This window comes from Temnothorax curvispinosus, unplaced genomic scaffold (assembly GCF_003070985.1).
Source record: "Temnothorax curvispinosus isolate PA1 unplaced genomic scaffold, ASM307098v1 QBEX01015524.1, whole genome shotgun sequence".
NCBI classification, from domain to species: domain Eukaryota; kingdom Metazoa; phylum Arthropoda; class Insecta; order Hymenoptera; family Formicidae; genus Temnothorax; species Temnothorax curvispinosus.
In genome coordinates this window covers 381,933-408,920 of record NW_020225304.1, presented here as the reverse complement: position 1 = coordinate 408,920, position 26,988 = coordinate 381,933, and the positions used below count along the sequence as shown (strand labels likewise).

Sequence of the window (26,988 nt, the reverse complement as noted above, 5' to 3'; positions counted from 1 at the left end):
GGGAAACTGCCAAATGTATTCATAATTCCGTATAAGGAACCGGCATAGTTCGGTGCCAAGTCTTGGTGATTCTGTAAGCTAGTCTGGCAGGCGGCCCCATTGAAGGCCAACGCCAGTATTAACATTATCATCGCAGTTGTAGCATCGCAACCCACGTATGTCATCGCTATCAGACAAGCTGCAGGTCCCAAGTGAGCTGTTAACAGTCATATTTGTGAATTATCGGTTAGATAACAATTGTCTAGATACATACATTTTAATGTCTCAATTCCAAAGTTACAACAGACGTAACCGTGTCAGATTACTTACAGAAAAGCATAAATATCTTCCTTATCCAACCTAAAGATAAGAATTTCTTCCTTCGCACATAATCGCCTGCCGCTGCAAATAACACTCCAGCCCCTAGTCTAGCTATGTATGGTAATCCAGTTATTGCGCCCCCCTATACATAAAATATTAGGAACATTTTTAGTAATGACAAGATAAAAATGTTACAATCTTGAAGTTTCTTCATAAAACAAAATCACGAGAACAATACCGATTTCATATTAAAACCGAGGACTTCCAACGTGTATTTAGGTCCGTTTGTAGCGATGAAATAAATACCCCACATGTTTGCAAAGTGGGCCCACAATAATACTAGGAACGGTAGAGATGTAGCGACTGCTTTCACCGGTAGTTGGACCTGTGGACAAAAGATATAAGCATTATTAGTTTATTTTATAATTATTCCTTATTTATAGTATTTTTTATTATTTAATATTTTATTTGACAAATGTATATCATACCTTTTGTTTTGAGACTGAAGTGCCTATTTGTTCTTTTATGTACGTTTTCTCCTTCTCCGTGATATTAGGATGCAACTCCGGTGTATCGTATATTAGAAATACCCACAAAGCATAAAAAACTAACATAAGTCCGCTTGTAACGTAGTATGCAGTTGTCCACCCGTAAGCACTGATTACTGCGCCACATAAGGCGAATGTTACCACGGTTCCGAATGGACCACCTTTAAAGAAAAAAACAGTACACATGAATACATATATTCTCGAGAAAATTTTCTATTAAAGAGATAAAGAGATAAAAGAATAGTACCTTGCATAGTCCACACAAACATGCCTTTCTCACCAGGAGGCACCCATCTGGCAATCATCGCATGGAGAGCGGGATAAACGGCACCCTATAAATTAATATATTACTCTTAATGGAGTCTTATATATCTGATTTGAAAATTTATGTGGTTTACATAATGTTATTAAACATAATAATCTTTCTTACAATTAGAAAAGACGTATAGATTAATTAGTAATTAGAACTTACTCCAAAAAATCCCATAACAAAACGGAGTGCAAAAACAAAACCGTAATGGACAGTAGCAGCCCAAGGCATCAGAAGATTTAATACTGCAGGTATCAATGTAGCGAATCTAAAATCATGAAGGTAAAAAGTGAGTATAATGTAATCGTGTAGATAAACAATTAGACAGTAATTAATTTATTTTAACTATTTTAATATCTTACGCCACAACTTTAGAGCCTCCGTATTTTTCGGCTAAGAGTCCAGCTGGTACACTAGCCGGCAGAACACCGTAAAAGTATCCTGATAGTAACAGGCCTTGGATATGTTGATTCCATTCGAAACGCTCCCCAAACTAAAATGTAAGAAAAAAAATATATTTATATAGTTGCGGGACATGCTCTCTCTACGATAAGAAAACTCTATATTACATGAAAAAATATCTACTGATAAAAAAAAAATGCTCGCAGTGAGCGTATTGCATTCTATGATGTATAATGTCATATTATTCACAATATTTTTATTAATAGTTACGTTGGATTGATAATACATTCATTTATGCAAATTTTACAAACACGCGCAGACTTACATCTTTGAGCACGACGGTCTTATTGCTTTTCATATCCGCTATTCTAGTGCATGCTGGCCCGACGCCACCGTCTTTGCTTGTAGTGTTTACCATGGCGACAATGGTTATGGATAAATTGGTACGAATGACGTACGAAAACATGCAAGCTAGAAACATCATCGCCCCCAGGATCCCTCTTCGAGGGATTTTCTCTGTAACACACGTGAATACCTGTTGCTAGAGAGTCAGGTAGGATAACTATATCGATTTGCTACGATATTTTTCTTATAATAATAATTTGTTAGCAATTTATAATAATGTGTGATTTAATAAATAATTCGATATCTAAAAGACTTTTCATTGAACAAGTTTATAATTGTTATTAAAATATATTGCAATTTCACATTTTGCTTAGATTATAAGTTTACGAAGCTATGATATTTTTAAGTTGTAAGTTATCATTATTATTGTTTTATTCTAATCATCATTATTACTATTACGGTTATTAAACCTTTTGCAATGTTTACTATACTAATTTTCTTATTAAAGTAGTCACATATACATATATCATGTCGGAATAATACGAGAGTGGACATCGTATAACGCGAGGCATTTCTGTCCGCTATAACGCAGAGTCGAGAATGACCTTTGAATCGGCACATAATATCTAATAATCTTAAATCAAGAATAAACGATATATCTTCGACAATAAACATCTTGTGTTCTATTAAGTACTTGATATCCAACGAAAATAGTGCAGCTGCAAGTACGTGCTCATCTTGTGATATATATCATAAAAAAAAAACAAGATAAGGATATAATAAGAATAGAAGGATATTTTCTGAGGCATTAACTTATATAAAATTATTCCTGTTATTTTTAATAAGATTACTTTATTTTTGATAAAGTTAATGTATTAATAATTTTATTATTATTGCATTATCTTTTTTTCTATTATTAGAATTTAACCATAATGTAATATGCATAGTATCTCACTGAAACACATGGTTGATGATATTTTATGTTTGAAAACTTTGTAAACTACAAACTTAATTATCCTGATGTACTTATTAGGATGCAACTCGTTAATACTCGCAGACAACCCTGACCATATTTCAAGAGAATCCCGTTCAAGGAAAAGCATTGACGCAAATACAGAAGGTCATGATACGTAACTGCGTACCTGGTCGAACAATTTTACTTCTCTCTCATATTAATGATGGCACGTAGTCTTATTGAATTATTGATAATTACGGAGCACGATGAACGGGAATTTAATCGATAGCTCACTGCTTATAGTGTTATACATTAAGACATTTTTTACCATTTCCATGTCGCATGATGTAATATTTTCGTTTTTAAATCACTAACTGTTAAGATCAAACTGATTTGGTTTAATATTATTTTTGCATTCTGATATGAGCATGCAATATACCCAGGTAGTACATATTAGTTTCATATACGTTTTTTAAACGTATTCATAGTTTCATAACCGTAAAAAACCATTAAAAAAACGTTTAAACAAAAATGTTTTTAAAACCATTTAAGAAACGTATTTTTTACATTTCTACAGATAACAAAAATACCTATTTGTTAAATTTTTGTCAAAATTATAATTTGCATTATCTATATATATAATAGCTTTAATAGCCTTTTTTGAAACATTTAAATTTATATTGCACTAATTATTGCACAAAATAAATTATTTTATCCATGCACATATATCCACTTATATTTACTTAAATTAATTTTTTCCTACCAGTCTTAATCTATTTGTCATCGGACAAATCTGAGCTTAGAAAAACTTCCAACAGTTGCAAAATAAACGTTCTGCTGAACGTGGCCATTGTGCATTGAAAGAACATTTATACATGTATTCCGTTTTGAAGAACTTCCTGAACTGGTGCACATCAGTAATCCAATTAAGTTAGAGTGAGACAAGTATATTTTGTTTCACTTTAACTTATTGCACGAATGTGCACCAATTCAGGAATTTCTTCAAAAAAGAATAAACGTCATAGATGGTATATGCATAAAGCTTCTAGAACATTCTCACGCATGTCTCAAAGATGTCATAAACACGTTCAAAAGACGTGAAAAGTAGGAATTTTAAATGTCTTTATCATTAAAACAAAAAACATTTCTATAATAGTTTTTTAAACGTTATTTTATCGGAAAAGAAATGTTCCATTGAACGTTTTTCGAATGAACATTTTTACTCATGAGAAACATTTCTAGAAATCGGTTATAAAACACGTTTCGGAAAAACGCTTATAAAACATTTCTGAAACGTGCTACCTGGGGATATTTCTGACATATAAATCGTTTATAGATTAAACAGTTACAGATTTATCAATAAATTCGGGATTAATTTTTTTCTAATAAAAATTTAATATAAAATATAATTTATCACTTTTTAATCATATAAGTAGTTTAGTAGATAAATTAAATTTTAGTTAAAATTTAATTTATTATTTAAATAAATTGTAACAAATTAAGTTTTATTCAATTTGATAAAATTTACTTAAAAAAACTTAATATTATTTAAAATATAAACTTCTTTTCTTCGCCAGTGAAAATTAATTAACAAGAGTAATTATTTGACTAAACTAACGCCGTCCTTCGACTCGGAACAACGGTTCTCACATGTCTCTGTTCCGGTTATGTCTTAATTCGGTGCTACATCGCACGATTAAATAAGGATGGATCGCGGCTCCTTCACATATTGAAATTTGACAAAGTGTTAAAACTGCAAGAAATTTATGTGCGGCTAATCTTTAGTATGGGACAGTAAACTCTTGATAAGAACACAAAACTAGTGTCGAAACGTCGAATTAATGTAATACTACGATATTAAACGTCAGTTTGGTCAAATAATTACTCTTGTTAATATTATTTAGTTATAAAATAAATTAAAGACTTCTTTACTATAAAAGATTATACCTACTTACAAACTTATTTCAATAATAAATAAAATTATTAGTATATTATCTTGTAATCTTGATTTAATTGAAACAGTTATTATGCTTTGTAGTTAGGAATTTAATTTTATTTATAATCGATTCTTTAACGAATTACAGTTTAGTGAATAATTCAATGCAATATCTGATTTCTTTGTATCTATTTTCTTCTAATGTTGTTTGCGATATTTTCGTAATATTCGTATATTTTCTATGTTATTGATTCGAGCAACTACACGTGTGTTCAAAGGTCAGAGAACATTTAAATCGACAAAAGTACGCGACGTTGTGTTATTTACGACTACGAAATGACGTATGCAAATACAAATCGCAAGCTGCAATTTAAATTGTATCAAGTTGCAAAGCAAGTATATGTATATGTAACGCATTACGCAATACGACAAAACAAGCTATATTTTGAATCATCGCGCCCCGAATATAATATTTTTTTATCGTACATGATAATTACGTACTCGTAGGTCACATGTGAATCACAATAATATTTATAACACACTAATACTAACATTAATACTAACACACACATTCTCTCTTTCGCTCATTCACTCACACAGAGATCTCATAGAAAATATATATAGATTCAGACAGGAAGATCACATTTACGGCATAGACCTAGTTTACATCGATCACTTGATACGCGTATTAAATAGTAAATAACTAGTAAATAAGTCTGATTATTGGCTGATCAGTTCAAATATACTATTTGATACGCGTATCAAGAGATCGGTGTAAACTAGGCCATAGTCTTCCAGGCAATTTCGTACGCATTAAATGTAAGTCATTCACCTCATTAACATCCTGTTCGTACAGCTATAAATATATAGTGTGTCCAAAACCTACTGTTGCAATTATTTTGCTGATAAGAAATCTGTTGAATTAAATTTAAATGTCCTACATAAAAAAAAACTAAATTCTTTCTTACAGCTTATAGCTTCAAAATTAAATTTTATTTTTAATCATTTTAATTAAACGACAATTACATTGTCGAAATAATATTAAGGAATAGAAAAAATAAAGAATTGTATTTTTTTCCTTATAAAATTATTGCTCAAAGTAAAAATTAAAAAATTTTAATTTAAGATTGTCAAAGAATTCAAATCTTAACAAGCAAAAAATTATAAATGTGTGTGATAACTTTTTATACAATTTTATAAAAACCTGAATAAAAAAATCGACTCTTTTCAATTTCATTGTATTATCCGGCTCACAGTTTTTCAAAGAGAAATCATCGTTAAAGATTTAGATCGATGTTTCTGGCGCACTCTGTACATATCGATCTACTTTGATAAATCGTGCGTACTATAAATATTGATTCGCGCGCGTATTATATACAGATATTTTTTTAAGAACAGAAAATGTGCCAGCGTTAGATGACCGTGGACGAGCAATGTGCCTACTCCATAGGTCTATTTCTGCAAAGTGAACGTCGCAAAATAGCAGCTCGTGTTACAGATAGTTTGTACGAAATTTAAGACTTGGATGGAAGCGCTTGGATGAAGCTATGTCGGAAAAATACCGATGCATTACACGTGACGCGTATACGCGTTCGCATAATACGATGCGCAATGTTTGCTAATTTGAATTTCCGTTCGGTAACGTTGTTACGTCGTGAAGTCGTGCGTGTGTCGCTCGATATCATGCGTCGGCTATCAATCCATGCGCGATTTTTGTATGAATTGCCCGCGCGCACTCAGGCGATTATGTAATGCTTATCATTTCCAATGATGCTTATCATTTAGGAAATCTTGTAACTAATGGAATAATGCAAATCGACACACTGCTAATTGCACGATATTTATAAAAATCACTTCATAGAGTCTCCTCCAAAGAATAATGTCGAGACAGAGATACATTTTTTTTCTGGGAATGATTTTTGCTAAAAAAATATGTTGGTACAAATAAAAACACGTGTCTCTCATATTAAAATGAATATCGATACACGAGGCAAGTTGCAGTTCTTTTCAACTACGTGCAATTGCATTTTCTCTCTATGTGACCAAGTCAGTTATGCATTTGTCTCATTATTTCTATTCTATATTTGACTGTGAGGAAAGCATATATGCGACTTTGGAATTTGTTTACTGAAGTCCCAGGGATACTAGCCAATATATATCAGCGAAAATATTGAACACTGACCTATCGATATTTACTAGCGAAAAATTGAAACCGGTACTGTTTTTAAATTCACATATTCGGAATATTATATATAGATATTAAATACCTGTCTCTTAGCACGCAAAAATAATGTCCGTATAAAAGTAAGATTATACGACTTTATTATAGTCGAAGGTACATTTGCATTTATAACACACCGCATATGGCGCTTACGAAATAACCAGTATATCAATTATAAATACTGAAACAATATGATTCCAGTTTCGAAGAATCTTCATATTTAATAATGAAGATAATAGATTAGTACATATTCATAGAATAAAATAGAATAATAAAAGTAAAAATCGATAAAACCAGAGATCATAATAATGTGACCAAAAATGTGGGATAGTTAGATCAAATCATGGCTCGTTATGCAGTTAATAATCAATTGACCAGCACTTACCGTTGAACTTCCGGAAGAGAGCCATTTTCGCCGTTTACTGCGAATGTACGTCGCAAATGTGTTATCAGTGTGAGAACGTGAGATGCTGTGCGCGCGGTGCCGACGGAGAGGAAGAAAGGTTTTCGCACGTTCGTTTCTTCGGCGCAGTCAGGCGTGGATTCTCATCGATCGGCGGTCGACTTCGCGACTGAGGCCGATTCGCTTCCCGCTTTTCGGTGTTTAATCGATTCGCTGTCGGCCGCGTTGCGTCATGTCTTCCCGCCGGTTTCGAAGTTGGTTGATGCGACGCTTCTCCACCTTTGCCACCTACACGCTTGACGCGCGTCGACGTGCCGTCCTCCGGGAATACCTACGGTCACGAGGATACCTGAAAAACACGCGACATCCGCTGTTACGCTCGTAGCACGTACACCAGTGATTTCTATATTTAAATTACGATATCGGAGTCGCCCGGGCTTGCGCAATGTTGTGTCGCGTGACCACGTGCTGGACTATAAGGATGAGTGACAATGTGAACTTAAAACTGGAACAGGTACGAACCTGAGGAATCTGAACAATTCTACTGTGAAGTTTTACTGTCAATTTCTCAAGGCAAAATAAAGCTTATATTCTCTTTGAGGCAATTATATTTGAAAAAAATATTTTCGGAGTTGGTCTTTTCGTTCTTGTTTACGTCCAATAAATTTATTTTCCTCTGTTTTAGATATTTCTGTTTTTTTTTTTTATCTCCTATAACTATATATAGAGTAAAATTGCTATTAAGAAATTTATTAATTGCTTTTTATTAATAGACTTCTTAGCATAGAAGAGATGAAACTCTGTAATCCGTGCAATTCAATTACGTAAGACGTCTTCAATGCCCCAGTCAAGGGTCGGGACGAATCGACTGATCCACGAGAATCAAAGTCACAAAGTTAATAAAACTGTGAATTGATAAATCTAGCATCACGTGAAAAAGATAAAGAGCGAGAATAATTGGGAAACGATGCAACATGTATCACAGCTGGTTTCTCTCTATCTATTTTTTATTCTAATTAATTTTAAAACCGCATTTTTATTTTAAGCTATTATTAAGTTTTTATTTTTCTTCTTGGTGCTATTTATATCTTTATTCCTCTTTTATTATTTACTATTTTACATTAATAAGATTAATCAATATTTTGGTTTTTCGGTAATCTCGTAAATTTTCCATAGGATCTAAAGTCTCCGTATTGGCGTATCGTATTGGTCTATCGTAATGCGCATATCCTGCTATATTTCATCCGTCAACAACATTGCCCGAACTTGCGCAATGATATAATATGCTGACGTGATAAATCTATACGTGAGAATTGATTGTAAATTTTGGGAAACTGCAAGTTACTAATGAATTTATCTCGTTAGCTGTAAGTTGAGATATTCTGAAAGAATACGTTAATTGGAACTAGCGAACGTTTGAAACTGTTGCTGTACTTGTTGATTATTATTGTACAGAAAATATACATGTATACTGCATGGACGAATATCAAAATAGTTATCTCAAGTGTTCGAACGAATATTGGATCGTTGAATTTCTAAACTTATCGATTTATTAAAAAAAAAGTTATATTATAGTTTGCTCACGTATGCGCGAATTAAATTTGTAAAAGATTTAAAAAGTATTTTTTTTTTTTAATTAAAAAGTCACAAAAACGACGGATATATAATTACGTGTCACATTATGTAATATTAACGTAATCGATACGAAAAAATGTGATAAGTTCGCCAGATTTTAACGTTCATCGGCTGATCTCCACCTCGAATGCAATATTTTCAAGACATTTATTCAGAGCTTTCTTTTCGTTGACACTGTGCTTTTAACGCTGAATCTCTTTATTTCATTTTTAATTCTTTATTGTTTGCCAATGAGCATCGGACGCAAGATAAGAAAAAACATGAAACCGAGTGAGTTATCTGTTTAGCGCTGCAATGTTACACCGGGAATATGAACCCTCATCTTTAATTACAATGTGTAAACAGTTATAAGAAATGCCATTGAGTGACTAGACATTAGAGCAGACAGCTACTGATATAACAACCTTATATTTGCAAAAAAATATCGTATTTTGCAAATTTTAATTGTCACATAATTATAAATTAGACAAATCATAAATAAAACAACTACTTGTGTTGTTCAACAATATTCTTCTTCCGTCACCAATTCTCTGTGTGGCATATGTTTCTCAAGTAAAATTTGTATTAAAAAAAATATAAATTAATTAAATTTTATAAACTCGAAAAAGAGAAAACACGTAATTTGAAATTGTGAAAATTAAATTTTAATTTATTTTTCCAAGTTCCTTGAAAACAGTAAATTCGCAAATTCTTCAATTATCGAACTTACTCGTTCCTTACTGGTCGTTACCTTCATCTAGTATATCTACTACTAATGAAAGAGCACTTTATTTCAAATTGTCTTAACATGACACTTCCGGGTACAGATTTTGCACTTACAAACATTATTCGACTTGTGAATGTGTGAATCACTTGATGGATTACGTATCTACGGACGGTTGATAAAATTAATCACAATCACTCACTGATTCGATGACACGTTATGACACTCGGCCGCACAGCTGTCTACATTGCGGGATATTTTCGCAAAAGCGGAATATTTCAATCAGAAAGATTCTATCGGTAAGAAAAGCTGAGCGATATGAGACAATTCCACAATTGCGGAATTCGCAATAATTTTCAAACTTTCGTCATCAGAGTTATGTTAGATATTTCTAAGTGGTCCGTTCATGCTTCTGCTTCTGCGAAAAGCAATTATTCGCATTCTTATGTAATTAACACAAGTGTACAATTGCGGGAAAATGTTACGTCATTAATTGTACGTCTTGTTCACGTGATAACAATTATAAGAACAAAATTATAAAATAAGAAATACAAAAGAATTCGCGTTGAAACTCAATAATAAGTTTGCAATCTCATTTTACAAGTAAATAAATGTAAACTTTGGTACCATGCGTTTTTTATTCGTGAAACAATACCTTCTTAAAAATCAGAGGTTTATCGATTCTTTCCTTTAAATAATTTATCAATACTAAAAACGTGTAAAATCGCAAAACTATATGTATTCACAATTTTATTACAATTTTGTTACGTTAATAACTTTCGTGTTGTTCGACACTTTTGTTCACGAAATAATATCTTCCATTTTTCAGTTTTCAGTTTTCTTTTTTCTTTAAAATCTCACTAGTATCGAAAACATTTGCAGTTCGTGCAAAAATTATCTGATAACTCCGTATCGTATGTACAGAGGTTTGTTCTTCGTTACATCACGTGGACGAACACGTTAAACACCTATATATAATGTTATATGTAAGATAAATTTACATGCTCGACGCGCATTTATGGTATTTATAGATAATTAGACAAAACAAATTGATATTATAAGCCACACCTTCTCTATGACATTACGTTCGCTGAATTTGGCAGAGTTGCGTTTCTAATTTTATTTTGGTACGTAATATACACTTACGAATGTTATTGATTCACAATGTAAAACCGGACTCGTCAATGTCAGCCGGTAAACATAAATATCACGTCGTCAAATATGACTATTTGATTTATCGTTAAAGTCACGTCAAAGGGGAAAAAAATCATTATTTTTTTCTTCTACAAACTCATTATTTCTTTCACAAACACGACTTTTTAACTTTGCTGCGACTTTAGTGCTGTAATTACTCAAATAACACCTCTCTTATTCAATTGTAATTATAAATCGGATTGATAATCGGATCGTCATAAACTATAAGATTGAAATCTGTGGTATAATTATAAATTATGTTAAATATTTACAATTTAAACTTTGTACAATACTTATGCTATACTAAATATTTTTATAAAATTGAATATTTTTTCATTATTAGCAAAACTTTTTTGAAACGACGGATCTGATATCGTCCTAATAAATAGCGCCGCTCCGAAACGTCCAAATAATTCTGTCGTCGCTAAGGGCAATAACGATTGAACACAATGAGCTGCTGACGCCGCGGTAATAAGCGGCGAAAAGCTTTCATTCACGGGTCAGTGGCGACTCGCAGACAAGCTCGAATAGACCAACGTCAATCATCTTTTAACCCGCGACCTGCAACCGGTTTTCTCTTTCACACCCATGCTCGCGTCGCGCCCGTCGGAAAGATTGGGCGCGAAAATGGCTTTATGGGGATCGATAAAACGGAAGAAGGAAGGCACGGGCGCGGGGCGTCCAGCGGGACGCGTGGTCGTAGCGAAAAACACTGCCACGTGTATTTCGATGTTCGAGAGATTCGTACCTGGGAATCCGACTTAACCGCGAGCTAATATCGTCGGCGGCGACGTTTGATGCCCTGGACTTTCGCGGATTCGCGTCTCTCTCTCGCTCGTCACGGGACGATCCCGATCGCGTTACCCACGACGAACGACACTACGCGTAACGCAAACGGTTGAAGCACGACTGAGTTGATTGGAGTAAGGGGAGCCCTGCCGCCGTGCCGACCGCGCCGCGACGTGTCATGCTCCTTGCTCCCTTTCGCCACCAAGTATCGCCGCGGCACGAATGCCATGAATAGCAGAGGATGACATCAGACAGACACTGAATTTATCCGTTTTGATATATGTAGTCTTAACATTGTTAATATGTTATAAAAAGTTATAATATAATTGTAAATTGTAATTATATAAATTGTGTATCTTACATAATTTATATAATTTATTATACAATCATGTTATATATAATGGTTAATACTGTATCACAATTATAACTTAATATAAAAAATAGAAAGAGGTTTTACCGAATTTTAATGTCGTCTCTATTAACGTAATATTTTTACGATATTTTTAACAGTGCTAAAAAGGTATATGTAACAAATAATTTATAATTTAGATATGAATAATATGAATATATTTTAATACTATTTTTGTCTCAATATGGTACTAAATAAAAAGAAGCTCAGAAACCTAATTGTAAACATAAATTTTATACGACTACACACATATTTCGTTCTCATTCTTAGGTGTGAAATTGTTTTGATACAGCACTGGTCAGTGTGTTTGATGTCACGAGGAAAGTTCCATCCACGCATGCGCCAACTGTAACTATAGATGCGTCGGAATTCATGATTAAATGGAACTTATTCAGCAGATAATGTAGTTTGTATGTACATATTTCTTAATGCGCTTCTTAGGTAATAAATACGGTTTTTCAGCATATTTTTTTTTACATTATTAAGAATGAAGAAAGCACATGTTTTATACATTTTAAAGAAAGGCGAAGGAAAACGAAAAATGAAATAATAACTGTAAAGAACTTCGTTTTTCCTAGTTAAAGAAAATATACTCGAATTATGTTCAATTAATATATTAGTAATACAGGAAGAAATAAATGTGAAACCACGGTCTTGTAAGACCGTGTGTGAAACGTTACAAATTGACAAAAAAAAATTGCGCGCTGCAAAAGATCTCTGCGTAGGGGACTAGAAAATAGAAATATTAAATTAATATAACTTTGATTATGCACAATTTTATTTTTTCTAAATAGCTGTATGGAATAAAAATGACATAAATGAAATATGTTCTCTATCAAGAGACAAGTGTCTCGCGCCAAGTACGCGCGGAGCGAGACCACTGTGACTCTTTTACGCGTTATTATGTACACAATAATACTTCGGCATTGTGCGTGTTGAGTATAAAACTAAATCTATAGTTGTCGCGCTAATACTTTTACACTTCAATACTTAATACTTAATTGGATAATATTTAATACGCTGAGAATTTTTCTAATTGGTATATATATTATAAAATATCCGAGTGATACATTTCTTCAAATTACATCTTTTTTTTTATTTTTATTTAACTTTGCGTTCATCCTAAAAAGAAAAGATACTATAATTATATAACTTAGAGATAATTTTATTAAATATTCCTAAATTATTTTCACTACTTGAGAATTTGAGTAAAAAATAGCGACGTAAAATTATTACAGATTAAGTTAAGTAATGTTTAACTGCCACTTGTAAAGTAATGTTTAATTACGTTTCACATTTTAATTACCACTTGAGATAAAATTAATATACAGTTATCTCCTTAAAATTGGAAGACAATTCTTTTTTTAGGATTATACAATGGAAGACGACGGTGTTGTAGGCATGAGATAACAATCGCAATGTCGTACTTTGTCTTAATCGTAACACGCTGCACCGATCTCAATGGAGAAACTCTGTTCGGGTTTCCCGATATCTCGCAAAGCCACGTCTAAGATGGGAAGTCTTACGGGTTTATCCGTTTCATATGAGACGATAGTTTTACCCCAGCGGTCTTGATGGAACTACGAATACAAAACACATGTGAAGCAACTTAAATAATGTTTTATTGCCTAGTATGTATGTGTGTGTGTATTCTATTTTTTTACGTATATTTAGTGTTGTGAAATTTAAACAAACGTCTGTATTTTGATATAATTTAAGTCAAATTTAGCCAATTACTAAATAACTATAATTCTTTATAAAGTTAGAAATGACATGTAAAATTTAAAAATTATAACGATATAAAATAAGTAAATTTAAAACCACATAAAATAACTAATAACTTAAAAAAAAAAAGATGCCAACAGTACGCGGTGTTCCCAAACGGTCACCCATTTAAGTACTAACCGCGCTCAACGCCGCTTGACTTAAGTGATCGGACGAGAACTTGTAGGTTTGGCGTGATTTGACCGTTGACGAAAGTATCTTTCTTAGAAAGGTAAGATACACTTTTTCATCAACTTTTCTGGTTGTAAAACGAGAACTTGTATGTTCGGTGTGTATATATTATAATAAATGTATTATTATATTGTTTGTATAATAATTATATATTGTAATAATAATTGTAACATGACAATGTAACATGAAATAATAATTTTCCTGTTACATTTATTACAATATATAATTATTATAATACAAACGATACTAATAATACATTTATTATAATATAAACACGTCGAACATACAATCGTTCTATATCTCGTTCTATAACCAGGAAAGTTGATGAAGAAGTGTATCTTCTCTTCCTAAGAAAGATACTTTCGTCAACGGTCAAATCACGCCAAACCTACAAGTTCTCGTCCGATCACTTAAGTCAAGCGGCGTTGAGCGCGGTTAGTACTTAAATGGGTGACCGTTTGGGAACACCGCGTACTGTTGGCATCTTTTTTTTTTTAAGTTATTAGTTATTTTATGTGGTCTTAAATTTACTTATTTTATCGACGTACATTTTATAAAATTAATTAAAATAATAACATGCGATATATATTATATATTCTCATTTTAATTAATGTTACATAATAGACAATGTACAATTTACTCTTAAAAAAACTATGTTAAATCAAATCGAAAACATTGTTGTATTGTAAATTGACTTACCCTGCATTCATCCATTATCATTTCATATCTAAGACGCTGATTGCCTCGTGGTGTTAATTCAACGTCGTTCCAAGCCAAAAACTTCAAGCCCTTTCTGTACGTCTTTTTCTCATAATCGAAGTAAGCCACACTATTTTTGCAGTGATACGTAATGTTCTGATTCGCGTGTTTGGAGAGCAATTGCAAGAAACTAATTTGATTACTGTCCGCTTTGTATGTAATCTAAATGCAATAATTGAAATTTATTTTATAAATATTTATCTATTAAAAAATTTTATATTTTTTTAACAATAAATAGGAGATTTTCTTTGCCAGTGAATAAAATACAATAATGAATAAACTTTCTTGACTATAACTGGCAAATTTATTAATGTGTTAATACATTTAATGTGTTAATACATTAATAAATTTGCCAGTTATAATCAAGAAAGTTTATTCATTATTGTTTTTGTTGTAAAAATTAAAAATTGGAATTAAGGGAAGTATGTAGAATATAATGTAACCTTCATACTGCCATCTATTTCGCTTAGCCAGGTCTCCTGTTGATCAGTAATGTGAGTCATTTCTGGTGAACGCGATGGATTCGGTAATATGCAAGTTGCACGTTTCTCGGCATCGCAATATACCAAGATCGCGTCTCGAATATCTCCTTCGTTTGGATCAATCCAGTACTCGCCTGTTAATGATGCATAAATTTATATTAATTTTAATATTTAAATATGAAATGTACTAGTACTATACTTTTGATTTACTTTTAATTACAATTTTTCTTAACTCAGTTTCTTCCTACAAAGGAATTTAATTAGTTTTCATATATTTAATATTTTTATATATTATTTTACTTATTTTACATTTTTTATTTCAAGAAAACAAAATTTAAAAATCAAAATAAACAGAAAGTACAGTAGTTATAATTTTATGAACTGTGATGCTTAAGATTCACCAGATAATTTGTCCGGGTAAGCAACAAATAGATCTCGACAGGTTTTAGCAGGCGAATTTTTTTCACCATCCGGCTTCACCAATTTTTGGAACGACGATTTTAGATTTTCGTACGCTTTCAAAAGCAACTCTCTTCGTTCCTTTTCAGGGATATCTTTACCAAATATTCTTGGTGGTTCATCACCAAGTGGATCTGGTCCTTTAGTTTGGCCTTGTCCTACAATAAATAATGTTTTTAACATTATAATAATTTATAATAATTTATTAAATATTTTTTAGTTTAGTTTTTTTAATATATTAGAGATATAAGAATTTAAATTATATAAAAAATGTATAATAACGTTTAGTTTCGATGTTCTGATGACTTTAGACATCTTTTATATAATACCTGTTAATTAATTAGATTATCTCGACACTATGATTTGAGTTAATTGAAACATACCTATAAGTGCTGCTAGAGATGCAGCATCGTATCCGAAACCTATTTCTCCAGGCGGACCAGGTGGTCCGGGTGGTCCTGGAAGACCTGGTGACCCATGGCGACCTTCTTCCCCAGCTGGACCTCTTGGTCCGGGATTTCCCGCAGGTCCGATAGGTCCTGGATTACCCTCCCGTCCAGGATTACCTCTAATACCTGGCTCTCCGTCTTTACCGGGAGGTCCTGGCAGACCAGATTCACCCTTTTCTCCTACTAAACCAGGAGACCCGGGCAATCCTTGCAAACCAGTAAATCCCCGATGTCCCTTGGCTCCTTTCTGCCCCTCTTCTCCGCGATCGCCTTTTGCACCTTCGAGACCCGTAGTTCCAGGTTTTCCTCGTGGTCCCTAAAAATATTATAATACATATATGCAAGATTAAATTTATATGTAAGTTATATTATAAAGAAATTTTAGTTTTTTTTTAATAGACTTAAAACTAATTTAATTAAAATTAATCTATTAATTTTATTTTTAATTAATTTTAATTGATTAAATAAGTTATTATATTGAGTTACATTAATTTAATTGAAAGTATGTATATTACCTGTGGCCCTTCTACACCTTGCGGTCCTGTTTCACCTTTCGGGCCACGTTCTCCAGTGAGTCCGGTAGGTCCAACGGATCCAGGTGGTCCCTATTAAAAGGAACGAATAAATTATTACTGATATGATATTACTACTTTATTATATTTATATAGGAAGAGATAAAGAAAGTAGAAGTCATAACGTACTGGTAATCCAGGAGGACCTGACGGTCCTGCAGCCCCAGATACCCCAGGAGGTCCCTTGTCACCTGGTCGGCCTCCTATACCCGGTGGTCCTGGTTTTCCAATTGGTCCCTCTGGTCCTGCTTCTCCTACATGACCAGGAGAACCTGGAGGACCTATTAATCCGGGAGGTCCGGATGGACCTTCCGCTCCTGGTTTTCCGGGTTGTCCTGTTTCACCCTGCAATACAAATAAATTATTTTTTTATTAAATTATTTACAAAATATAGCATTTATATGCTATATGTTAATAATATATAATATAATAAAGATATAATAAAAATATAATTAACTATAAAACTGCACAAATTTTTTCAAGTATAACTACATATTTTTACTTACAGGAGCTCCGCGTAATCCTCTATTTCCTATAGGACCAGCAGAACCAGGTAAGCCTGGTAAACCTCTCTCGCCGGGTAAACCTTGAGGTCCTTGAGGACCCATTGGTCCTTGAGATCCTGGGGATCCACTTTCGCCTTTAATTCCGTCTATTCCAGGTGGACCAGGGTTACCGATTGGACCTGGATTTCCAGGACGTCCAACATCGCCTGCATCGCCTTTAATACCCGGAAATCCAGGAGCACCAGGTGGTCCCACATTTCCTGGTGGTCCCTATAACATTTTAAATCCAATACTTTATTTATTCTTTAGTGCCCGATGTTTTATTTATCTATAACAGCATATACCATTCACATCTGTTTAGTAAAATTTAATACGATTCGCAGAATTTAATGACTTACTGATGGTCCAACATGTCCCGTAATACCAGGTGGGCCCATTAAACCGGGCTCGCCTCGTGCACCAGGTTCGCCTCTAATTCCCTTAGCACCAGTGAGCCCAATAGGTCCAGGTAATCCGATTTCGCCGCGATTGCCTGTTAATCATTGTAATTTACATATTTTGTGTACACATAAAAAATAACTTTATTATGTATTAGTACATAATATATTTTATTAAATATATGTACATATTTATATATAACAAGAATATAAAATATCTCATAAACATCATGTTATTATTAATTATAACAATTTTGAATGATCTGTTTATTACCAGGCAATCCCAGATTTCCTTGTTCTCCTTTTAAGCCAGGATATCCGCGATCGCCTTTCAAACCAGGAAGTCCGATTAATCCTTGTGGACCTGGAAAACCTTGCGAGCCCTGTAATCCATGAGGTCCTCTTTCTCCTGGATTTCCAGATGCTCCGGTCTCACCAATAGGACCAGGAGGACCTGGATCGCCTCGTTCTGCTGGTTCCCCGGGAGGGCCAGGAGGTCCAACTTCTCCTTGTGGACCACGCTCTCCAATATGTCCTGTGATATTGAAAGAAAAAAATATTAATATTTTTTAATAAAATTGTTTTTGACAAAATATTATTATATTAGATTGATATTAATATTTTACACATAAAATATCACCGATTTAAGTATAAGTAACATAAATTACTACCTGATGGACCTTCGGGGCCGATTGGTCCAGGTGTACCCCTCTCTCCTTTCTGTCCAGGTTCTCCGGGTAATCCTCTCACACCAGGAAGTCCTAGTAGCCCCGGCGAACCAAAACTTCCTTTATCTCCTTTAAGTCCTGGTAAACCCTGGAATGTAATATATAAAATTCATATCTCTCATAGTGATATACACGAACTGTCGCACGCTATCATACAAAGTGTTTAAAGTCGTCGAATCAAATCAACAATTCGTAAATTTAATGTAAATATAAAGTTATTTTTAAATTTAAAAAATCATTTTTATTAAAACTAATTTTAAAGAATGAAAATAAAATTAGACATATTACAAAATCTTTTATAATTAAGAAATAGACTAAGATTAAATTTATTTTTAATCATAGGCTTTTTGTTGTAACTTTGAACGCTTTTTATATATGTTCCATATGTAATGATAAATATAGATAAATAGATAAAAAATAATAACAACATACAATGAGACCATCAACACCCTGTGCTCCCGTTTCTCCTCTAGGACCCATAAGTCCTGGGGGTCCCATAAGTCCTCTTTCTCCCGGAAGTCCTCTCTCGCCTCTATTGCCGGTTAATCCCGGCGGACCGGGACGTCCTTGTACTCCCGCTTCTCCGTCCTTGCCTGGAACACCCGGATTACCGGCGGCTCCTGGTAGACCCTGTAAACAAGCGCATGTTTTAATTGCACGATAAATTACATCGCTTCAGCCTTCTCACTATGAGAAATGCAATATATTTCTATGTTGCGTACTTGAAAACCTCTAGGACCGGTGAGTCCCGGAGGACCTCGCGCGCCGTCACTTCCCGATGGACCTGGTAAACCCTGTACTCCTGGAGCCCCTTCTTTACCGGTATCTCCTCTTGGACCAGGCGAACCTGGATTGCCCGGTTCACCATCTTTTCCGCGTTCTCCCTAATACAATAAAAGTTTAAAAAATTATCGTAAAATTAGAGATAATATAATGTTAAAATTTGTATTGATACTCATATTGTTACGTTTCATTTTTATATTGTGTATATGAGAATGTTTTCATATTTAAGTTATATTAGATTATATTTGCTAGTGTATATACTTTTATTATGAAGAACTAATAATTACAGGATATCCTCTTTCCCCTGTTGGTCCTAATGGTCCTGGTAGGCCTTGCAGTCCAGGCGGCCCTTGTTCTCCAGGCTTGCCATCCGCACCTTGAATTCCACGTTCTCCAGGATTACCTGATTTTCCGGGAGCTCCCGACCTACCCATTAAACCACGCGCACCCTGAAATTTTTATTCAAGAGTTATACTTCAATTATAATACTTTTACAAAACATAATGATGAAATATTACTATATACCTGTAATCCTGGCGGCCCAGGTCGTCCAGGATCTCCAGCAGTGCCTTTCGGTCCAACAGCTCCGGCAGGACCACGATCACCAGGTTGCCCTGACAATTATTTAATCTATTATTTAACCATAATCTTGATTACTTGTAATTATTATATTAATTATGTTTTTTTTTATTTATTATGTTTTTACTTATATTTTATTTATTGAGTCTTTGGAAAATAAAGAATATATAGATTTTGTTATACAACTCAACAGAATTATTAAATAATTCTATTATTAACCAAAAATTAAAGTTAAAAACTAAAATTTAGAGTGAGTAAAATATAAAAAATATAAATATTATTCTAACCGGTTGGTATATTTTTATATACTCGCAACCCGTCGCGTCGCGTAAAAGAGTCACGGTCGGTCTCGCTCCGTGTGTACTTGGCGCGAGACACTACCGTGTCTCTTGATTATTTAAAAACATTTTTTTCTAATTGTAACTCTCATAAAAAGTAGGATAACAAAACAAAATATTCAAATTATTATTAATAAAGAAACGCAAAATATGTAACGGTATTTACAGCAGCATCTTGAAATTTTGCAGCATCTTGAAATTTTTTAAAGACACTTTAATTTTACAATAATAAGCAATACCTTGAGGCCCGACAGGACCATCCGAGCCAGGAAGACCACGCGCTCCAGGTGCGCCACGTTCTCCAGTAGGCCCCGCAGCGCCGATTGGTCCACGTATTCCTCTCTTGCCCCTTTTGCCTTCGCTCCCAGGAGGTCCAGGAAGTCCACGCGGACCAGGCATTCCTGCATCACCTTTCACTCCAGCGTCTCCTTTAAAACCTCTTTCACCAGGAAGGCCCTGCAAGAATTGCCAAGATTTTATACAATCTAAGTAACTTAAACAGTTCTTGAATGGTATGCTAATTATGCATACGGGTGCTCCTTTAGCGCCAGGGATACCAGGATTACCCGGCGTTCCGGGTTGACCTCGAGCACCTGGAAATCCGGGCAAACCAACGGGTCCTGTTGCTCCAGTGACTCCCTTCTCACCAGAAATTCCATCTTTGCCTTGAGGACCTTGTGGACCAGTCTCACCAGGTTGTCCTGGGCGGCCACTTTCACCTTTGTTATAAAATATATTAATTAAAGTCGAAAAAATAAATATAATTATCTTCTCAATATAACATATGTTTATAAAAAATCAGCAACTTTATTTAAATAAGAATTGAAATGTCTTACCTCGCGGACCTTGCAAACCCTGGCTTCCTGTTGGTCCTTGTGGTCCTTGATCACCTTTTATTCCAGGATTTCCTGGAAAACCTGGTGAGCCAGGTTTTCCTATAGCACCCTACAAACGATATTAGTATATTTAAATAAACGTGATAAGTATACATTTATTAACATTAACATAATCAACAGAAAACATTATTAAGATGAATGAACATCTAGAAAGAATGATAATTTCTCAAAGATCTTTGAAGTATACCTTAATTCATCAATCTCTAAATTGTGTGTAAATTGAATAATTGACTTACGGGTTGTCCAGGCGGCCCAGCAATTCCGTCAAGGCCTCTCAATCCAGGAGGACCCGATGAACCTTCCCTACCTCTTTCACCACGAGGCCCTGCTGGACCCTGCGTCAGCAATAACCAACATTTGCGCAGAAAAATGTTTTATGATTTCTAATACGTTCTTAACCTTTAAATACGGGCGTTATTTTTTAGTAATTGTCACAGGCGGGATCTGCAGAGATTCCCACAAGTTTTTTTTTTGTTTTCTCTAAAAGTAATGTAAGATATGTAAGTTCTAGAGTACATAATAAATAAAACACACAACTGATATCTCGCATAACTGAGAAAATACAAAAATATAGCGTCCAGCGGTCCAGCCAGACCCCGCCCATGCAGTTAAAGGTTAACATTAAAATTTACTTCATGACTAAACAATATATTTTTATAAATTTATTAAAATTTAAGTATATACAGATTCCGTGTGATACAGATGATAATATTTACATACCATCGGTCCTACTGGTCCCATCGGCCCAGGCGAGCCCATGGATCCTTTTTCACCAGGAGCTCCTTGCTCACCTTTAGCACCGTCTAGACCTGGGAAACCACGATGGCCTTTTAACCCTGGAAGCCCAGGTATTCCTGGAGGACCACGTGGTCCCACAGGACCAGACGATCCCGGTGGACCGGTTTCGCCATCTTCTCCACTGATACCCTGTCATTAATAAAATATTAAATATTTTATTTAAATATAATATATAGTTATTTATATATATTTATAACTTGCGAATCAAATTAAATAAATGTAGGAGAACATAAATTTATTCTAAAGAAACAAACTAAATCCATATAAAATTACTTAAAAATAATCTTACATCCTTTCCGGGTAATCCTGGCAAGCCTCTAGGACCTGGCATGCCAGGAGGACCGGGGGAACCCAATTCACCAGTTTCACCTCGTGTACCTTGAAAACCTTGAGGACCAGGAGCACCAGGCGAACCTAAATCGAAACGATAAATAAAATTATTTTTAAATGACATTTCGATATTCTTTAAATAAAAATTGGATAAATTGTTAAATCAATTTTGTTACTTAAAAAAAAAATTATTTAGATAAGATTAAACAAAATTATTAAAAGAATTATCGCCTACCTGGAGGGCCTCGCGGACCCATCGGACCTACTTGCGCCTGAATGTAAGCTAATGCTTCTGGCCCATACAATGACGCCGCTGCACCTGTCGGGCCTTTATCTTCATTTGCTTGAGACAAAGCCAATTGTTGATAATATAGAGATACCTATTATTATAAACATTTATAGGTATGTTAATAAATGATTATACATTAATATAAATTATGTAACACATATTGAATATAGATTATTAATAAATGACTTGTACGTATATTTAAACGATAAAAAAATAAAAACAGTTTTAAACTTCTTATACATCAGGTACAGGTCCTGGAGGTCCAGGTGGCCCTGGGGTCCCAGGCGTACCGGGTTGTCCAGGAAATCCCGCATCACCGGGACGACCAATATCTCCAGGTCGACCAGGTTGACCCTAATTTGTAAGTTACTTTCTTGTAAATTTTTATTTTTTTAGATAACTATATTTATTATAATTATAAGTTTACAAACAATTACTTACTCGTGGTCCTGGTATCGCCACAGAACTATATATGTTACTCTCACCCGGTAAAATCTCCGTAGGTGAAACCTGTTGAAAAGAAACGTAACAATCACTATTCCTTACAGAATCCGATTTCTTTAATTTTTTTATTACCAAATAGTTACTGAGTAATTACCAAATAGGTACTGAGTAATGCTTACTGAGTAATTCCGTTCAGATGTAGGACTGGTCTCCTCTAAATCTGTAGAATGCAAATAATCAAAATTGAGATATCACAGAACGCGAATAAAAAAGTATTTTATTCTAATCATCTACTTATTCTCTTTCGTTTTTTATTACAAAAAAATAATTTTTAAATTAACTCTATACATACCATGATCATAAAATTGCGTGGGAGCCGGTAAGTGTGTAGGTTCTGATTGTCTCAAGAGTGTTTCGGTCGGTGTTTCGGACCATCCTATATTAAATAATTACATGCCATCGCTCATGATAATTGATCTATTTATAACAACTATCGAAAATAACTTCATAATGATTTTTATTGTGTTATAATAATGTGTAAAACGTTTTCGCACGCTTACCCGAAAGTCGCGTGGCATCTGATGGTATTATTAGTGATGGTAACGTTGTTGATGTAGTCTCTAAACAGATAATATTCTTATTGTTACTAAATCGAAAAAGACTAAAAAATTATTATTGTTTGCGAAAAATTGTTATTGCAACAAATAATCGTGCAAATGTTCGGAACATATTATAGCTCTAACACCCGCAAGGAAACAGAAGCTAATCCGGAAGCTATCTCTAGCTGTGGGTCGTAGTAAGTTGCATTTGCAATTAATAGATTGAAATAAATGGTATTAATTAGATTGCGCTGATTAAAACGAGAGATTAATTATTTCATACGGCGCCTTAATGAGATTAATCTGTGACGCAAGTCTTCCGGCGCGCGGCGGTTCGAGACAATTGTCGAAGAATTGTTCTCCATTTATAACTACATTCTTACTCATTTTTAGATAAAATTACGTTGCTATTATGATAATTATAGAATAGAATAGACTTTTGCATATTATTGAACAAGGCAAAAAATATACAAAATAAAAGATACAAAGTCTGAAAGGCGTTTGAAAAGTAAGAATTTCCTCTAATCTTTCAACTTAATTTTGATAAAAAGATGCAGTTTTATTTAAAACAATCTTAATTCTGTTAATTTGGTGTTAATTTGAATTATAGAAATTAAATCAAATATTCTATATCTGATTTTTCGCACAGGTGGGAATCGAGACTCGTCGTTATTCTATAGTAATACTAATCACTATTATCTATTTAAAAAAAATCTTAAATATGTTGTCTAACGTGTGTATCCTCATAGAAGAAATTAGTAAAAAAAAAAAAGATATTGTTAAATTAAAAATTTCTCTCCTTTCTTTTATTTATTATTACATAGTCTAATTTTTTGGAACACTCACGGAATACTCACCGTTCTTGTCCTCGTATTCGTCGTAGTTTTCGTAATTATAGTCATATTCATCATAATTGTTGCCAGGCTGCTGAGAGTGATGAGCCTGGTGCTCTTGCGGCTTAGATCGTTGTTTCCTCAATCGGTTCTTCACGGCGTTCACTTGATCCGGCAAGGGCAGCAGCAGCTGGACCACGAGCAGACTCGTGATCAGCTCTAAAGCCTGCCGTCTCATCGTGAAGTTCCTCTATCCGGCAGGGGTGGAAAAACTCCACTGGAGAACGGAGAAAGTATTATAGATACTAGTCCCGATTCGCTTGCATCGCGAGGCTGAGGGCAACTAGACTCGTAGTAACCGGCGTGTCATCTATTTAGCAGATGCTCTGCATGATGTAGGGGAAGTCATCATCCTTCATTTTACAAGATGCACGTGGTTCTCCCGCCGTCTTATTCCGCGGCCACCCTCTCGCCGTTCTCCCCCTGGTCTGTACCCTTCTTTGTTTCCTTCCTTTCTTTGTTTACTCTCGTTCATCAATAATATTCTTTTCTTCTTTTGTATAGGGAATGGAAGAGAAAAGAGGATTAATCATCGGACAGGAAACATATGTACGTATAAGATTTTGGAATAAATGACTCTTGTTTTCTATCATTTTAATAAAATCCAAGTGTAATTCTGATATTGCGAATATTAAGGGATAAAACGTAATCCAACAAATTTTTTCAAATTAAACTTTGTTTTTAAAGAATATTTAATTTTAAAGAAATAAATAATTTATATATATATTTATATATTTTTTATTCTTTTCATCCTTCGCAGTTTTGTCTAATGTTATCAATCTGTATGTACATATACAATATATACATATGTATATATGTATAATCTCGAGTAATAATAGCAAAAAATTCGGAAGAGATCTGTATCTAATATGATCATTCGAAGCGTTTTTTTATTATAATAACTGTATTTTTTGGCTTAATATATATATATATATATATATAATATCTAGCTGTAAATTAACTTCAAATTATAATTTTAAATAATAATTAATATGCCTCATCACTCACTTATCCTAACATTAATATGCCTCATCACTCTCGTCTGTAAATATTAGCAATAAATGAAAAAACTTATGTATTTGAATGTGTCTTCAAAGTCCTCGTTAAATAATGTCGCGGTGAGTTCATGGAAGTTTATATGAGAGACCATATATGTCAGTATTGTCAGCGTAGAACCATTATTCTGCGTACTGTCAGAAGCGATATGACGCCGCACAATGGAGGTCATCACCTTACGTTTAAGGGTTGCATGCGACATGCATCAAGGCGTCGTTGTCATTACACCCGATTTTTTAATTAATCATAAATTTTCTGCGTAACGATGGATCGAGGTCTCTTGAAGTCTAATCGTAACATAGATAATCCGCAATTTATCTTAGAGAAGTGATGCGGAATTTATTCGCTATTCATATTTTTATCTGTTCCTTTTTTCGACTGTCATATAAATTAATAATCTAATTCCATTTGCTTCTAATAGGTAATTAGCTATCTTAATTGGATAACTGATTTGAATACAACTGATGTCCATTTCCATCAATATAAATTAACATTAATCTCGGGGTTTAACTGACTTTTAGAACTAGAAAAGGATAAAAAGTGAGTTAAACCGAAATTAAAGTTAACCGTCATTGGTAGAAATGGACAATGAATTTTGTTTGTTAAAAGGGACGCAATATAGCACGAAACAAACTTTAAAATTAAATTAAAAGAATTAAAAGAATGCTTTTATTGAGAAAAGTTCTTTTCTATAAGAACTGGCACACGTTTCTGATTTCATTTTAATTATTTCGTTTAATCAGAGGCCTTTAGAGTGTAAGAACTTATAAAGCTGTGTAGAGCCTTCTGGCACCGAGTAATTCTTTTTGTTACGGTCACCGCACGTACGCATCTTTGTGTTGAACGCGAATGCATCCGATCCATTGAAACGCGAGCCGCGACGACCTAGTTCACGATAAGCGTTCCGCCTCATTTTTATTAGTTAGCACTAGAGAAGCACTCGGGCTCCGATACCAAGATGCTGCCGTTTCCACTTAATAAGTTTATTAAACGACAATCATCATTTTGGCCGCATTCCCGGAGCATACGTCCTGTTTTACAAGGCGTTAGCCGCAATAGGCTGCGTTGACCTGCACCTCCTCGGCTCCTCCATTCGTTACTGGCGACTATAAATCAGAGTTACTACTATGTTTAATGTAAGCAACCGGAGAAACGCAATCGGCACAGTTTCGTCGTAGAATATTCGTATTGACATTCGATTAGAACTGCTCTTGAGACTCTTGTTTGCTCGTTACGGTCATATCAAATTACATCGTTAGAAACGAGAAATCGTATTCTTTTTTTCCTTTATTATATGTTAGAAGAAATTACTTTTTTCATATTTGCGTGAATTCGCGTTCTATGGATTGATAATAGATGAATAATAATTCAAAGCACGCGTCCTGCATTTCTAGCAAAATGGAAATTATGATAAATATATATATATATATATATATATAGAGAGAGAGAGAGAGAGAGAGAGAGAGAGAGAGAGAGAGAGAGAGA

At 34.0% G+C, this 26,988-nt stretch overlaps 2 protein-coding genes and 2 pseudogenes across 2 annotated transcripts; 1 reads left to right on the top strand and 3 right to left on the bottom strand.

Annotated features, from left to right (window-relative positions):
- Nucleotides 1-5: 5 nt before the first annotated feature.
- LOC112465807 (sialin-like) lies at nucleotides 6-11,880 on the bottom strand (the record flags this gene model as incomplete). Its single annotated transcript, XM_025033550.1, has 10 exons — nucleotides 11,701-11,880; nucleotides 7,403-7,769; nucleotides 1,886-2,076; nucleotides 1,521-1,651; nucleotides 1,321-1,426; nucleotides 1,096-1,180; nucleotides 789-1,009; nucleotides 539-685; nucleotides 310-442; nucleotides 6-196 (listed from the first exon to the last, which is right to left on the bottom strand). Coding segments are annotated over exons 2-10 (1,230 nt in total), but the record flags the coding sequence as incomplete, so codon positions are not given.
- Nucleotides 11,881-13,209: 1,329 nt separating this feature from the next.
- Nucleotides 13,210-24,625, bottom strand: LOC112465809 (fibril-forming collagen alpha chain-like). The gene is made up of 29 exons (XM_025033552.1): nucleotides 24,412-24,625; nucleotides 23,516-23,575; nucleotides 23,308-23,391; nucleotides 23,135-23,175; nucleotides 22,953-23,021; nucleotides 22,752-22,865; nucleotides 22,458-22,602; nucleotides 22,182-22,306; nucleotides 21,815-22,021; nucleotides 21,331-21,429; nucleotides 21,035-21,143; nucleotides 20,730-20,917; nucleotides 20,438-20,654; nucleotides 19,807-19,895; nucleotides 19,569-19,730; nucleotides 19,221-19,382; nucleotides 18,931-19,128; nucleotides 18,442-18,586; nucleotides 18,045-18,305; nucleotides 17,732-17,865; nucleotides 17,334-17,603; nucleotides 16,957-17,172; nucleotides 16,771-16,860; nucleotides 16,190-16,571; nucleotides 15,749-15,964; nucleotides 15,309-15,481; nucleotides 14,806-15,027; nucleotides 13,457-13,730; nucleotides 13,210-13,272 (listed from the first exon to the last, which is right to left on the bottom strand). Exons 1-28 carry the CDS (start codon nucleotides 24,623-24,625, stop codon nucleotides 13,584-13,586), a joined length of 4,539 nt encoding a protein of 1,512 aa, XP_024889320.1. The 3' UTR covers nucleotides 13,210-13,272; nucleotides 13,457-13,583.
- LOC112465817 lies at nucleotides 14,007-14,125 on the bottom strand (annotated as a pseudogene).
- LOC112465816 lies at nucleotides 14,471-14,589 on the top strand (annotated as a pseudogene).
- Nucleotides 24,626-26,988: the final 2,363 nt, after the last annotated feature.